At 40.1% G+C, this 14,840-nt stretch overlaps 1 protein-coding gene across 1 annotated transcript in view; it reads right to left on the bottom strand.

Annotated features, from left to right (window-relative positions):
- Positions 1 to 14,840, bottom strand: part of CLMN (calmin) — a 1,136,927-nt gene that overhangs the window by 489,328 nt on the left and 632,759 nt on the right. Inside the window, exons 6-7 of the mRNA XM_044073600.1 lie at positions 8,606 to 8,811; positions 6,887 to 7,019 (exon numbers count right to left, since the gene is read on the bottom strand). Coding sequence (XP_043929535.1) covers positions 6,887 to 7,019; positions 8,606 to 8,811 — 339 coding nt within the window. The remainder of the gene's footprint in view (positions 1 to 6,886; positions 7,020 to 8,605; positions 8,812 to 14,840) is intronic.

Below are 14,840 nucleotides of genomic sequence, written 5' to 3'. Positions count from 1 at the left end.
TGTTCCATGTAGTGAATTCCAGGAACTTTTGGGCTAGGTGTTCGGGCTTGAGTAGTGTTCCCAGTCTATATTAGGGTAATTGAAGTCACCTAGTATGATGGTGTTTGGTGATACATTTATCCCCTCTAGTGTTTTCAGGAAGGCCATGTGAGGTTCCTGAGTTTGTGAGGGTGGCCTGTAACATGCTACAATTTGTAGAGCAGTCTTGCCTATGGTTAATTGCACCTGGATGGTCTCCGATGCATCGTGCGTTGCCACCAGTCTTGAGGTGTGGGTGTCTTTGATGAATATGGATACCCCCCCTCCTTTCTTGGTATTGTCCGGATTTTGGGGCCGGAACGCATGATAAGAGGTAAAACCTGATAGTGCTGGGGTGCTCTCAGGAGCCTTGAACCAGGTTTCTGTCACTGCACAGACATCGATGTTCTCCATACTGAGAAGGGCCTCGAGTGCGTGCATTTTGAGATTTAGACTTCTGGCATTGAGCAGCATTACCCTTAGTTTTTTTCTTTTTGTGTTCTAGGGTGGTAGGTTTAGAATTTGAGCCTTGCCTAAAAAGGCACTATGGGGGTGGCAAGAGCCTTTGCCAACATCCGAATCCCAGGGTGACAGGTGCAAGCCGTCCCTTGCGAAGCAGCGTGGCTTGTCCAGCATGTCATCCCAGGCAGACAGACATTGGATCCCTTTGAATGACACCAGAGTTTAAGCCAATTGTTAAAGCTGATCATCTTATCTCTGTATTGTGGCATCATTCTTGGTGAAGGTAGGATACTGCTCAAGGTCAGGGTCATACCTGCCTGGGCTACATAATCAGAGAGCTCCTCAATGTCTCTTTTCATGTAGTCCAAGGAGGTACGTCTCAGGTCGTTTACACCAGCGTGGACAATGACTGAGTCGTATTTGTACCTGCTGTTGAGAGACCTGAGTGCTTGCGTTATGTGGCGGATTCTAGCACCCGACAGGCAGCTTACTGTGACCTTCTCCTTACTCAGTCTGGTGAGCGGACGCCAGTGTGTCTGACTATGGAGTCACCAATGACTAGTGTGTCTGGCATTGTGTTTGGCCTTAAGGGCTGTGACTGTTTGACACTCTGACTGTGAGGTCTATGTGTTGCAGGTGTTGTGTTCTGAGGTGGTGGTTGTTTGGGTGTCTGCTTTGGTGGCCTCTGCTGTTTTGGTAGATTTTTGATCAGAGCCGAGTATGTCTTTGTGTGTTTATGTGTATGATTTGAGGTTGTGATGGTACTATGTGAGACTGGGTCTATAGTGTGTGTGGTAACCTTCTCCTCCTGACTGGTCTTGCCAGTCCTATGTTGAGAGAGCTCAGCCTCCAGTTTGGCCGTATAGTTGCATCTCTCGCATGTATTTGTGTTTTGTGGGAGGAGGAGAGGGTTGTCTGTGTACATGAGGCAATTGTAACATTGCCTCAATATTCCCAGGTTCACCAGCTGAGCAGGAGAGGACACTAGCAACTGATCCCTCGACATGCTAGAAGGACTAGACAAAAAAAACTTTAAAAGAGATTCCAGGGGACGTGGGTGACCGAGAAATGGGGGTTTGCCTTTTTGGGGTGCTATCTATAAGAGTGCCGTATCAAGGTAATAAGTACTGTAGAGCAAGTGCTAGGTTTAACAGATAGAGAAAAGTCTACTTGGAGTCAAGTAGAGATGATCTTTTTAGGTATTAGAGAAAGTGCTAGTAACAGGGATGCTTAAAGGTAAGATTGAAAAGAATGCACTCTGCAGTGTGCACTAGAGAAGTTAGATATGAAAGTAGGTAACTTGAGTTTTACCTGTTTAAAAAGTTAAGGTTTAGTGGAGAGTTACTACTTTTAAAACAGTAAGATGGACTGAAAGGGTGGTTACTTTTGTATTTTGGTGCTATGAAATACTGTAGGATGGCCAATAAATTTAAATAATTGAAGGGGTGGGATTTCAAAAGTGATGGTTTTGTGATTACTCACATAAGCCAGTGAAAGTAGAGAGAAATTAGATATATGGTCAGATTAACATAAGAGGCGGGCAACTAGAAAGACAGTGGTATTTAACAAGACAACTTAAATGGGTGGGAGGGAGGAAAAAATTCTGCCTGACTCAGAACAGAGAGAGCTGTGGTCTCTTTTGAAGTTTTAATATGCTGTTAGAACAGAATGCAGAATTACAGAATATACACTAAGATAAAGATTATAACAATGCATCACAAAATCATGTCATGTTTAAACAAGTATCATCAAACTAGTTTGTCATTAGAACACTTCTTAAATTAATACTGTTTTTTAATACCAGTGGTGTACTGACCTCAAATGCAAGTTGCCAATATAGTTCTCTATACAACAAAAAATTCTTTCTGTCACCACCTAGGATTAATATGCATCTTTTTCAGTATAAAAAATAAAAAAGAACTTATTAAAATTTCTCCATTGTGATTTATGTTTTGCTGGGGCATTGTTATGATTTTTTTCCTTCAGTGCATATAAATGTTGATGCACATATTCCTTTGTTTTTCTGTCTTGCCAACGTAAGATGCTGAACACATCTCTCAACTGTCCAGATTTTCACAGAATGTCCAGATTTTTGCCTCACATTTTTGGTTAGTTCCTCATAAAACGTGTGGTTTTCTGGCAAATTATTGAGGATTAAAATCACCAAATAATGACACACATTTGCATTTCAGACTTCATATCATTCAGAAAATGCATGCCAGCATAATACCTGTTATTCAAACAACTTTCTACATTTATTGCTGCAATATTTAAAATCTGTTCAAATTTTTGTGTCTTTGTCCCCATTATTTTAGGCTATGTCTAGATTTCTTGCACTAAGAGGTCAAGAGGTATGGCTAGACAAGATAAAATACTATACATATAACCCCTTTGTCTCACCCTTATAAAGTTCCTTACATGTATGTATGCCATACTCATACCCAGTTGTAATACAATTACTATTATGTATAACCTGACACTGCTTACAGTAACCACACTTAAACATCCAAATCTGTCTTTGTAATACCCTAGACCAATTAGTTGACACCCCCACAAGGGGTAACAACATCCTGGATCTGGTGCTTACCAATATGGAGGACCACTGTAGCACCCCCACTGTGAGGTCTTCCCTAGTGAGACCTGACCACAAATAAGTATCATTTGGAGTAACTATCACATCTGACCCCTCCCCAGCAGCAACTAAAAAATGTCTGCAAAGAAGATTATAATCTCTTACAGGATGGTATATAACTAGCTTTACTGCATCTACCCCTCATATGGAACTGGCAACTATGCAGAGTTCTACACCAATGCTTTATACAAACACCTGTATAAATGCATTAACTTGGCCATACCTGATATGACCAAAACAAGCTCCTCAAGGAAGAGCAAACCTGCCTGGTGGCCAACTGCCATTAACAGGCTTTACAATAAGAGGAAGAAATTGCTGTCTAAGAGTAAGAGGGGGTGAGCTATAAACTGTAAAAACTCACTCCTCAGCTTAAACAAGCAAATAAGACTTCTTGTGAAGTCCTTCAAAACAAACTATGAATCCAAATTAGCTTCCTTAATTAAGGACAACCATAAGGCATTCTTTAGTTACATCCATAATCTAAAAGGAAAGGCTCAGATTTGTACCAAACTAGTAGTTAATGATGCCACATATACTGAGCCTGTGAACATAGCTAACCTGTCAGCTGACAAGTTCTGTGAAAACTTCACTCCCATGTCCCCACCACACATACCCAATGACATCCCTACAACCTATCCTCTATCTTGTACCTCTAAATAGCAAGTCATAAATGCCCTCTCTAAGGCCAAAAACACAGCATCTATGGCAGCTGATAACATCCCAGGTTGCATACTACATGGGCTCAAACAAGAAATTTCAACACCACTGGGTACTCTTTTCAATCACAGTCTAAGCTCCGGCTTCATCCCAACTGAATGGAAAATGGCCATCATTATCCCCTTGCACAAAGTGACCCTGGAAACTACAGATCTATTAACTTGACTAGCCTTATCTGCAAGGCCATGGAGTGAATCATCATGGACCCTATCAACAAAAATATAGTAATCTCCAAACACTTGACCCTACTTGGTCTGGATTTGACAAAGAGAGATCATACCTGTTAAACCAGGTGGACTTCTTTGAGACTGTCACCAAAGCCCTCGATGTGGGGAAATCTGTGCATACAGCCTACCAAGGCTTTTGACAATATCCTCCACTCAAGCATCATTAAAAACTTACCCAGCTAGGTATCAACCCTTACATTGTTAGATGAGGAGCTAACTGGCTGACTGAAAGAACCCACAGAGTCAAAATAGGGGAACCCACCTCCAACAGCAGGCCTGTAACCAGTGGTGTTCTACAGGGATCAGTCCTGGGACCTCTACTGTTTGGAATCTATTTCTCCAAAGTATAAGCGAAAACTAAAGGTCTGTGGTTGACAAAGTTTGCTGATGACTGCAAACTGGGAGCGGTCATAGAATCTCCAATGTCAAAATCCTACAAGAAGGTCTTACACAAACAAATGACTGGTGCCAAAGTCATGGCCTTAAGCTCAATGCAAAAAAAGTATCATCATCCCTTACAGTAAGAGCAATGTTCCTGCTAACTACCACATCAGTAACAACACCTTAGGTACGCACTAAGTGGCGAGAGACCTGGGCACACAGACTGACAGCAACCTTGCCTTTGATCACCATGTCTCCACAGTGGTAAGAAGGGCATTCTATATTGCTCATCTCATAAGTAAGGGCACTACATCAAGAAAAAAAAGAAGTTAGAACCTCTCTGTACTCTTCCTTCATCAGGCCAACAATTGAGTACAATGCTCCTTCTGATTATGTACCTTTCCAAGCACCTGCAGCAATTGGAGAGACCACAAAGGTTCCTCACAAGGAAAATTCAAGGTCTTCAGCATCTGTCCTATATGGATCATCTGAAATCACGGTCATTTTATTCTGTTTCACACAGACTACTCAGAGGAGATCTATGTCTTGCATGTAAGGCAATCCTTGACCCTGCTTTATTGGAAATGCTGCATACCCACAAGTCAAATGGTACATGGGTTACTCACTCTAAAGACCTTAACCTGGTATGTGATATTAACACAACCTGCTGGAGGGGCAGATTTGTCTCCCAGAGGTTACCACACCTTTGGAATGGACTCCCACTTCATGCCAAGTACAGCACCGTAGTGGCCCTCTTCAAGCTCAATCTGGACAATTGGATGGGTAACCGTAAATTCACCCCAAGGGTTCCAATTGTGTCCCTCTTGGACAGGGGCAATTGGTGCTGATCGCAGAAATAAGGGTAGAACTTGGCTAGGCTTGTAAGGGCCCTAGGGCCATTATCCTAGTAACTTCCTCTGATCCTATGTGGTCTGTGCTCTAATAAAGTCTTAATATTCTGACCACCCTTACATGTGTAAACAGGTGTGGAGACAAAATAAATGCCAGTGTTACCAGACACGGTTATAATCTGATAATGATGTTTAGTATTTTTAATAAGATGACTGTTATTCAAAAAAGATAAAACTATAGAATTACTAAACTTTAAATGACTATAATTTGTATGATTGGCACCAGTTTTAGCAAGTAATAACTTCTTTATAATGTTGTCCAGTAAACTTGCAGGATAACCTCTGTCTCAAAATTAATAAAGGTTCCACGTGAAAAATATTCATCAAATTAAATTATCCTATAGAATCTCACTAGTAACCCCTTGAACACATTTCTTTTCATTCTTAATGGATGGTTGTTCTTAAAAATGTTTTTTTTTTTTTTTTTTGGTGAAAAGTTTGAGTTGAGAGGGGGTGATGTCTCAGGAGAAAGGGGCTTTGTGAATTAGTGATTCTAGTAGGAGGTTGGGATCTCAAATGTACTGGGAGTCATTTAACTTTGACAAGCGTAAGGCAGTGGTGTTCATTACTGGGAGAGTTAGTCATGGACTGGCAGATGTTACTGGATATGGTTTGTAAGGTGGCAGCAATTTTTCCTTTGAGGCTGCAGCTATAGGGTTAGTCCATACGTGAGTTGAGATAAGAGTACCCCTTCACCTGGGGCAGCTTTGGCTAGCTTGGACAGAAGCAGCAACAGTTTGTTCACCCAGAACAGTAGTGTGTAGATCTTTTTTTGGGTGGTTTGAATGTGTAGTTGAAAGTTAAGAGATTAGTCTAGCTATATGGCAAAGCATTTGAATGAAGTGATAGTTTCTATGGTGCTATTGTTAACATCTTTAATAACAAGAAAGCTGGGTGCTTTGGCTAGTTGTAGGAGGTTCCAAATAGCATTGATTTTGTGGTTGAAGAAGTGACTATAAGTTTCGGCCCTTTTAGCACTGGTTGTGGGTTTGGAGGTCATCTTGGAACTGAGTTTGCAATCTATCTATATCTATATATAGATATGGATAGATGTAGATATCCACATATCTGAAATGTTATCTTATTTTTAGGGCTATTATACAATATAACATTTTATATAAGCTGAGTATCTGGAAGCTTTATAAGGAAATTTGGAAAGTAATAATATGATATTGGTATTTTAGGGTGGGGTCAAACAAAGGTCAGAATGGCTTAGCTCACTTTAATAACAGAAGAGAGATGAAAAACAGTATTGTTATGAGGCTTAATTGGCAAAGTATTCCAGTAAAAATGACATCTTCAGATGCTTTAAATGTCCCAATTAATGTTCCTTTTATTTTGAAACCTGAAGGACAATACAAGTGGCACAGTGTTGACAAGAGACCCAGTACAATTCCATGAAGAGTATATTACGTCATCTTTGGAGAAAGATTCCATTATATACAAGTGCCAAAACTGTCATATGGGGCACACTGTTCTTGAAAATACAGCAGCTAAGACACAGTACAAATGGGGTTGTACTAATAAAGTATTTTTACTGCAGACTCTGGAGTGTATTGCATCTGACAGCATTTTGTATATCCTCTGCCAATATCTGAAAATCCATCACGATTCATTTTAAGTCTATCTCCAGAGACAGTACAGCCATGTTCTGATACATCATTTCGAAAACTGCAAAGGGCATTTAATTAAAACATAGAGATGAGAATACTGGGGGAAAATTACTCACCAATGCATCAAAAATTTGTTTAGGATGAATGTCAAATTTCAGTAAACTGGGGGAGCCACACATTTGGACTGCTTGTGCAATCAGATATCCTATGCACGGTGAGCTTTGTAGCCACCAATTAATTCTCTGACAACAATTTTAGTAAGACACTGTTATTTAGGAACTCAGTAGTTTTTTCAAAAGTGTCATTACATCCTCTCTTCTATTCCCAGAACAATTACAGCACAATGTGTACTGGATTCTCAACAGTTTCCTCATGAAAGGTGATAAAGTGCATGTGTTTAAAGAAACTCCTGAGACTGCTTGCTCTTTCTGAGTGAGGCGTTAAGGTATAAAGCCCACAAAACTAATATTTTACCAGTACGCCAAAGGCACGGTCACTCAACTTGTTGTTCCTTTCATATTACTTGAGTATCTATTACTGTACTTAGACTATTTTTTAGAAATGTGGCTAGGTTTTATCTGTTAACAGAGACGTGATCATTTGGGAAGCATTCATCAATCACAGTGGACTGGCAAAACAACTGAGCTACACTTGGCCTATTCAGATCAAGAAAAACTCTTTGTTCAGGGTGCGCAAGTACTTCATACCCTCCAAACCTTTATAAACCTAATCCATCGTTGCAGGAAACAAACAGCTGGCAGGTACTAGGGACCAAAAAAGTCTGGAAAATAAAACTTATGAGGATAAGGAAAATTGACCAGATATGATAAATCAGCTATAACCAGATAAACTAGTTATTGTGGAAGCGAAGGATAATAACAGATTACATACTGCGAATGCTGCCTTCTAGTTATAAAACCTGAGCATTACTAAAAGAGGCTCAAATAGGGTTTGAAGAGGGTCACTTCACTTGTGAACAGTGCACTTACGCAATAATTAATTTCGAAAGAAATTACTTAGGGATATTTTAAACACTTTTTTTGACTGAAAAGGGAAGTGTAAAAACTCTTACACACACACACACACACACACACACACACACACACACACACACACACACACACAAAAAACTTACCTCACAATTGTGACACCTCTTGTTTAAGGTTTTGGACATAGATACAATAATTCAGGAATTGTGAAAACACATTTGTTTGCTAAACAACTACAAGTGGTATGGGATTTTTTATTTTTTTTTTTTATCTAGGCAAGGCATATAAAATATAAATACCCCTTTGTTAGGTTATACAGGGCAGCTTTGACTTTCTAACTGACTTATTCAGAGTCAAACAGGACAGAAGAGGAGATAAAAAAAATAAATTTCTCTTTGTCTAGCTGAAAAGAATGAAGACTGCTGGCAAGCCACAGCCTTAACTTTTTCTGCTCTACAGTCAGACAGGTTTTTATAAAGTAAATTCTGACAGTTAACAAGCAAAGCTTTTTTGAAAGCTAAGGGGACCGGGGGGGGGGGGGGGGTTGAAAAAGAAGCAATCTCACCACTCTTTACAGCAAAAAATAAGGTGCATAGTTTACAAACAGTGACAACGTTCTACAGAGCTATGAATTTACTAAGTCAAACCTACTTACTTTCTTGTTCTTTTTCTGACCCAGTGTAAGAGTACCTTGATTGCTTTCCTCTGATCTTTCATTGAATGGGACACTAATTTTTCACACAATGGTGAGGTTGGTGAGGTTGGTGACTGTACATTTTCAGACTCCCCATCGTTCAATATGGAAGAAAGACTGGAAGATGATGCAAATTTTTTCTTAAGATTGCCTGTTAGTTCTTTTATCTAGGGAAAAAAAAGTTTTAAAATTAGACAAATTATAGCACTGATATAAATGACACAGCCAAAAATGTACATTCATAGAAGAATTTGGCCTCAAGGGTTCTGTTACATATGTAGCATAATAAAGTAGATTCTTTTAATGACATGGGTAATTACATGCTTCAGTAAATTAGTAAATGTACACAGTAGGGGCACAACAAATAATTCACTTGAGAGTGTTGTTGTTGTCTTTCAGCTTTTCCTGGTTAGGGGTCGCCACAGCGGAACTCCGGTCTGCTAATGATTGACAATAGATTTTCACGAACGCCGAGGTGCCAGCTCAACGTTCAACCTTCAACGAAGGCACGCGCATTTACACATGTCTTTCGAATGCCCACCTGACTGTGGGAAGGACATGCAGACTCCACACAGAAGGCACTCCCCGCACTCCAGCCGAGAATCGAACGGGAGAACCTCTTGCTGTGAGGCAACAATGCTACCGCTGCACCACCGCAGATCAATAATTCACTTGAGACTATGACTTTCTTAATAGATTGTAACAAACTTTCTTAGCCTATCTAGCCCACATAGCCCTGGAAATGGTTGTGCTGAAGGGAAAAGGGGCAGTTGGCAAAACTAAAATCTTTTTTCAAAAATATTTACATTTTTATAACATGAGACACAGAGGTTAAATTTACCAATAACTCATCAAAAGCACCAAGTTTCATACCCATTAGTTTACAGTTTCTGAAGCAGTCTCAACAAAATCTTACAGGCAGGATCAAACTTCTGGTAAAAACGGGGAGTACATCTGCAGAAAGAAATGCATTTGGCTGTTTGCTTTTGAAAGACTACTCAGATCAGTGGTAGTGGTCTCAATTCTATGCTGCTGCATTGACAGTGCCATTTTAATTTAAAATTGCACTGCTACATCCTTTTATTGCTGCTTATATGATGAATCAGTTATAAAATATCACATCACTTTTTTTTAACACAAAACAGAAGAAGTGCAATAAACAGCACTTAAATATTGTGAATAACCACTCAGCAGATACATACAACTTTTCAACAGTCTCATATTAAGGAAGCACAAAAGAACTTTAAAAAATAAGTAATTTATCGAACATTCTGTGCATCTTCAGTTACTTTTTACTAAACACTAGTTAATATCAACATTTTCACACAGTTTGTAGCTATAACTTCATATTGTACAATGCCTTTCAGTATTTCCACAGAATATTTTCCACTTCCATGCACTACATTAAAAGTTTCAATAAATGAATATTCGTAGTTATATAATTTTATTCATAATACATACATTTGCATAGTTCTGCATATCCCCTTTTTTAAATAACATGCATAGGAAAATGTTGTTACTTATATGCTCACACATATTCTTTTTAAGTAGGCAGCTATAAAAAAAGTTCTTTTGGAAGGAAACCTTGCAAGTGTGTGAAAAGCCTGGTAATGCACTTCAGCCCCTCTGTCGAGTATGATGGAAGGAAGTGTGGTTTTACTGTTTAAAGTCTACAATTTTCAATATTGTTTCAGTACTAGTTACAAAGAACTTTGTTATTTCTAGACTGATGTTTTCAGACAGCAAAAAGTGATGCATGCAGGTGTTTTTAAGAACATGATGGTGTCAGCTGCTTTGTTAATCGAGTCTCAGTCCATTGATGACAGCAATCACTGAATGGATATGAAGTTATGGAAAGCAAATATAGAATACACCTTGGTACGGCACAAAACGATGAAACTTGTGTCTAGAGTTTTCAATTGCTGTGCAAAGCAACTTGAGATATCTAGGCAAGATTTTAGTGATTTTCTAAAAGAACAATCATGAATCCATAATGCCATCTCAGTTGTAGACATGGAAATAAGAATACAAGTGGTTTATCTTGAACAGAAGTTCATAAGTTATACCAATGTTTTAGGCCTTAAGGCCATTGTAAAACACTGACTCTGTCTGAAAATTTAGGATTCCATCCACAGTCCCCAGGCAGCACTTTACTTGCATACTTACATTACAATAAACTATCCAGAACCCTTTGTCTACTAGATAGTCAATTCCAGATTCTTTAAACAGTTTGTGCAATGCATTATCCTTAAATAATGGTTTATTTAAATGAACATAAAAAATCTAAGTTCTTATATTTATGTATTTGGGAATTTGATTAAACTTGCACATTTAATGGTGCCTGAAGGGTTACATCGAGTGCCTAATAAGCTAAAATTGCTTTTCCTCAAAAATATCTGTGTAGAGGGAGAGCACATTTAGTTTCAAACACTTATCACAATAAGTAAAATCACTAACTGTACAAGTGCATTTGGTAAATTTTCTTTGTAATGATTCCAGTTTCTGAAGTTGGCTGTCTGTACAGATGCAGAAGGAGTTGTATTCCAGTAAAGGTCTCAAATATATGGAATAAATAGCAACCATATTAGCTTCAATTCTTACTGAAAAAGATTTTAACATTTTCCCCATATGTCTTAAAGTCTTTCTCCTTATAAGATTTATATGCTTATCAAATGTTAGTTTATTAGTAATTATGTAATTCTGTGTTTAACTCCTAGCCTAGGGGATTTGTATTGCCACATAAGTGTTGCATCTTGTGTTATTTCTGCTAAATATCTAAGCTGTTGGCTGGCTAAGATTAACCTGCAATCCACTGGCCGTATAAGCTAAATTACGTATACATTTATCTGCACTTTTTTCATATAGTACTGCATTTTATTGATTTTTTTCACTGAATATTAATTGAACTGAATATTGTGGTCTTTCTGTGTCTCTACAGCTGGTTCCCCGCCTGTCCTCCCTGTTCTTGTTGGGGTATCAATCTTGGTGGCTTTGAAATTGCACGTCCGTCTTGCAAATTTGTGTTTGGATACTCTTTCTAGGCCCATCTCATTTGCTCACTCAGCTGAGTACAGTGAGATCATATTTTGATTTCAGACACTCCTACTAGTCCCATCTCTTCAGCTTTATCTACTGTGCACAGAGAGAGCATTTGGGAAGGATAACCCTTGTAGCCTCTTAACCCTGCTCTGTTCCTCCCTCGAAAAAAAAATATATATATACTTTATTCAGCTGTTCTTACTGTAACTGTCTTAGTTTGATGTTCTGTGTGCTCTTATCTGTTCAATTGCTCTTACTCTGCACTTATTACTACTTGTTAGTAGCATCCTAATTTAATGCCTTCTGCGCTTGTTTTAAGTCATTTGTTAAATTGCAAAAAAAAAAAAAAAATTCTAATCTTGTTTCCTGCCTTTCCTGTAACTAGTCCAGCCCAGATACAGATTCGCTGTATCCAGGACTGTTTGTAAGCTTCTGAGCCCCACAAGCCTTTCTGTGTTGGAGGGAAGCCTCCTAGCTTATCAGTGAGAGTGATAAGAACTAGGTAGCCTATCTACCACAAGAGTGGTTTCTGGCCCAGAAATTGTAGTTTATTGGCCATTTGGGCAGTTTTTCCATCTCTTTCAAATTTCTGGTTTAAAAGCCCATGTTTGCGCCTGTTTCCCGCCTTTCCTGTTACTAGTCTTGTCCAGATACAGATTTGCTGTATCCAGGACTGTTTGTAAGCTTCTGAGCCCCGCAAGCATTTCTGTGCTGGGGGGAAGCCTTCTAGCTTATCAGTGGGAATAGTAAGCATTAGATAGCCTATCTACCACAAGAGGAGTGGATTCTGGCCCAGAAATTGTAGTTTACTGGCCTTTTGGGCAGTCTTTCCATCTCTTTCAACTTTCTGGTTTAAAAGCCTGCGTTTGCACTCGTTTCTCACCTTTCCTGCAACTAGTCTAGTCCAGATACAGATTTGCTGTATCCAGGACAGTTTGTAAGCTTCTGAGTGGTGCCAAAATCTGCTCTTCAAAATTTTCCTTAGATCTGCTAAGTTCTCTCCCCTCCTGCACTTTTACTAGCTTAGTAGTCTAGCAATTTACCAAACTTCTTGGAGCAATTATTGTAGCACACAAAAGTGCTATCAGCACTTAACATTCTACATGGAAACAGCTCCAGATCTTATTATTAATACCCACCCCTCCAGGCATGTCTAAAGGTCAGTTCCCTGCGCTTTCTCCTATTAACGAACTTTGGCATCCTGAGGCAATGTAGCAACTGCCTCATGTACACCGACAACCCTTTCCGCTTACCTCCCAACACTCAGACTTGCGAGAGTTGCACTTACATACCAAAATTGGAAATCACGCACTCTCCAGTCAAGACCGGAACAACTGGTCAAAAGGAAAAGGTCAACACTTGCACCACACCACATGGAACACATAGCCCACCAGAACACACACCAGCACTGCCTTCACAAAAAAGCACAAACCACACACCTGTTTTCATGGAGGATCTCAATAAAAATCTACCCAAACAGCAGAGACCTCCAAGGCAGAAATGCACTTGACCACCACAACACAACACTAATCATGAGACACATAACTCTCCTAAACAGTGTACCACTCAACCAAAGCCCCTAAGGCAAAACAGCATACCAAACACACTAGTCATGGGTGACTCAATAGTGAGGCACACTGATGTCCCACTCACTAGGTTGAATAAAGATAAAGTAACAGTTAGCTGCCTGTCGGGTGCCAGGATCCATGACATAATGCATGTACTCAGGTCCCTCAACAACAGGTACAAATATGACTCAGTCATTGTACATGTGGGTGTGAATTACCTGAGACGTACCTCCCTGGACTACATGAAGAGAGACATGGAGGAGCTCTCGGATTATGTAGCCCAGACGGGTGTGACCGTAGCCCTGAACCGGATCCTACCATCACCCAGAATGATACCAAACTACAAGCAGAAAATAATTGATTTCAACAATTGGCTAAGTTTCTGGCATCACTCTAAGGGGATCCAGTATCTGCCTGCCTGGGATGACATGATTGACAGACCTCGATGCTTTGCTAGAGATGGCCTACATCTGTCACCCCTGGGCTTCCGGATACTGGCCAAGGCTCTTGCCGCCTCTATAGTGCCTTTTTTAGGCGGTGTTCCAAAGACCAAATTACCTCTGTAACAGCTACAAACAAATGCAATCTGAGGGTCATACTGCCCAATGCTATAAGTCTAAATCTCAAAAGGACTCGCTCGAAGCACTCCTTAAAATGGGGAACATCAACTTTTGTGCTGTAACAGAGACCTGGTTCAAGGCAGCAGAAAGCACCCCTACACTACCAGGCTATAACACTTTCCACACCTTTTGGCCCCAGTACTTGGACCGAAGCTCCAAAGGCGTGGTGTTTCCATATTCATAAAAGATGCACACACCTCCAGACTGGTAGCCCAACATAATGGATCAGAGATACTTCAGTTGCAGCTAACACTGGGTAAGACAGTGATTCAGGTTGTAGCCTGCTACAGGTCCTCAACCAGGTCGCAAGACTCGCACTCCACATTCCTAAGCACCCAGGAGAATAATAGGGTCCAGCTTTACACTCTCATGCTAGGTGACTTCAACTACCCCTCCATTAACTGGGAAAACTACTCCCATACCAATACACTTGCCCAACATTTCCTGGAGTTCAATTCCAATGTCCCGGACCAGTTCATTCTTACCCCCACTAGAGGTAGCAACATCCTTGACCTGGTCATTACTAACATGGGCAACCATTGCTCTACATCAATAGTCAGCTACTCCCTGGTTAGATTTGACCACAAACTAATCACCTTGGAAATCCTCACCCCCCCCCACCCCCGCAAAGGTAACCATTATGAAAAAACTTCTCTAAAGCTAACTTTTGGCGCCTAAAAAAAGTACAGCTGTGTACACTTACCATAAATGTAGATGTTCAAGTGTATTCACTGTTGCAGTCATCACATTTGGGTTACCCCTGCCAGGGTAGCCCCCATCTGGCCTGAATATCAGAGACTTAGTATTTCTGACTTGGTTGCTGTCACTTGAGGACTGACATCAGGTCGTCAGTGATATACAGGAAGGCAGCCAATGCCATTACATCAGTTTTTCTTGCCCTAACCTGTCAAGAGCCCCCAAAGTAGGAGGCCAGGCTCTGGTGGTTGAAACCCACCAGTGGAAAATAAA

The sequence above is a fragment of the Protopterus annectens genome, chromosome 6.part0, assembly GCF_019279795.1.
Source record: "Protopterus annectens isolate FY-2018-M chromosome 6.part0, PAN1.0, whole genome shotgun sequence".
Lineage (NCBI taxonomy): Eukaryota > Metazoa > Chordata > Ceratodontiformes > Protopteridae > Protopterus > Protopterus annectens.
This window is presented reverse-complemented; position numbering and strand designations above follow the sequence as displayed.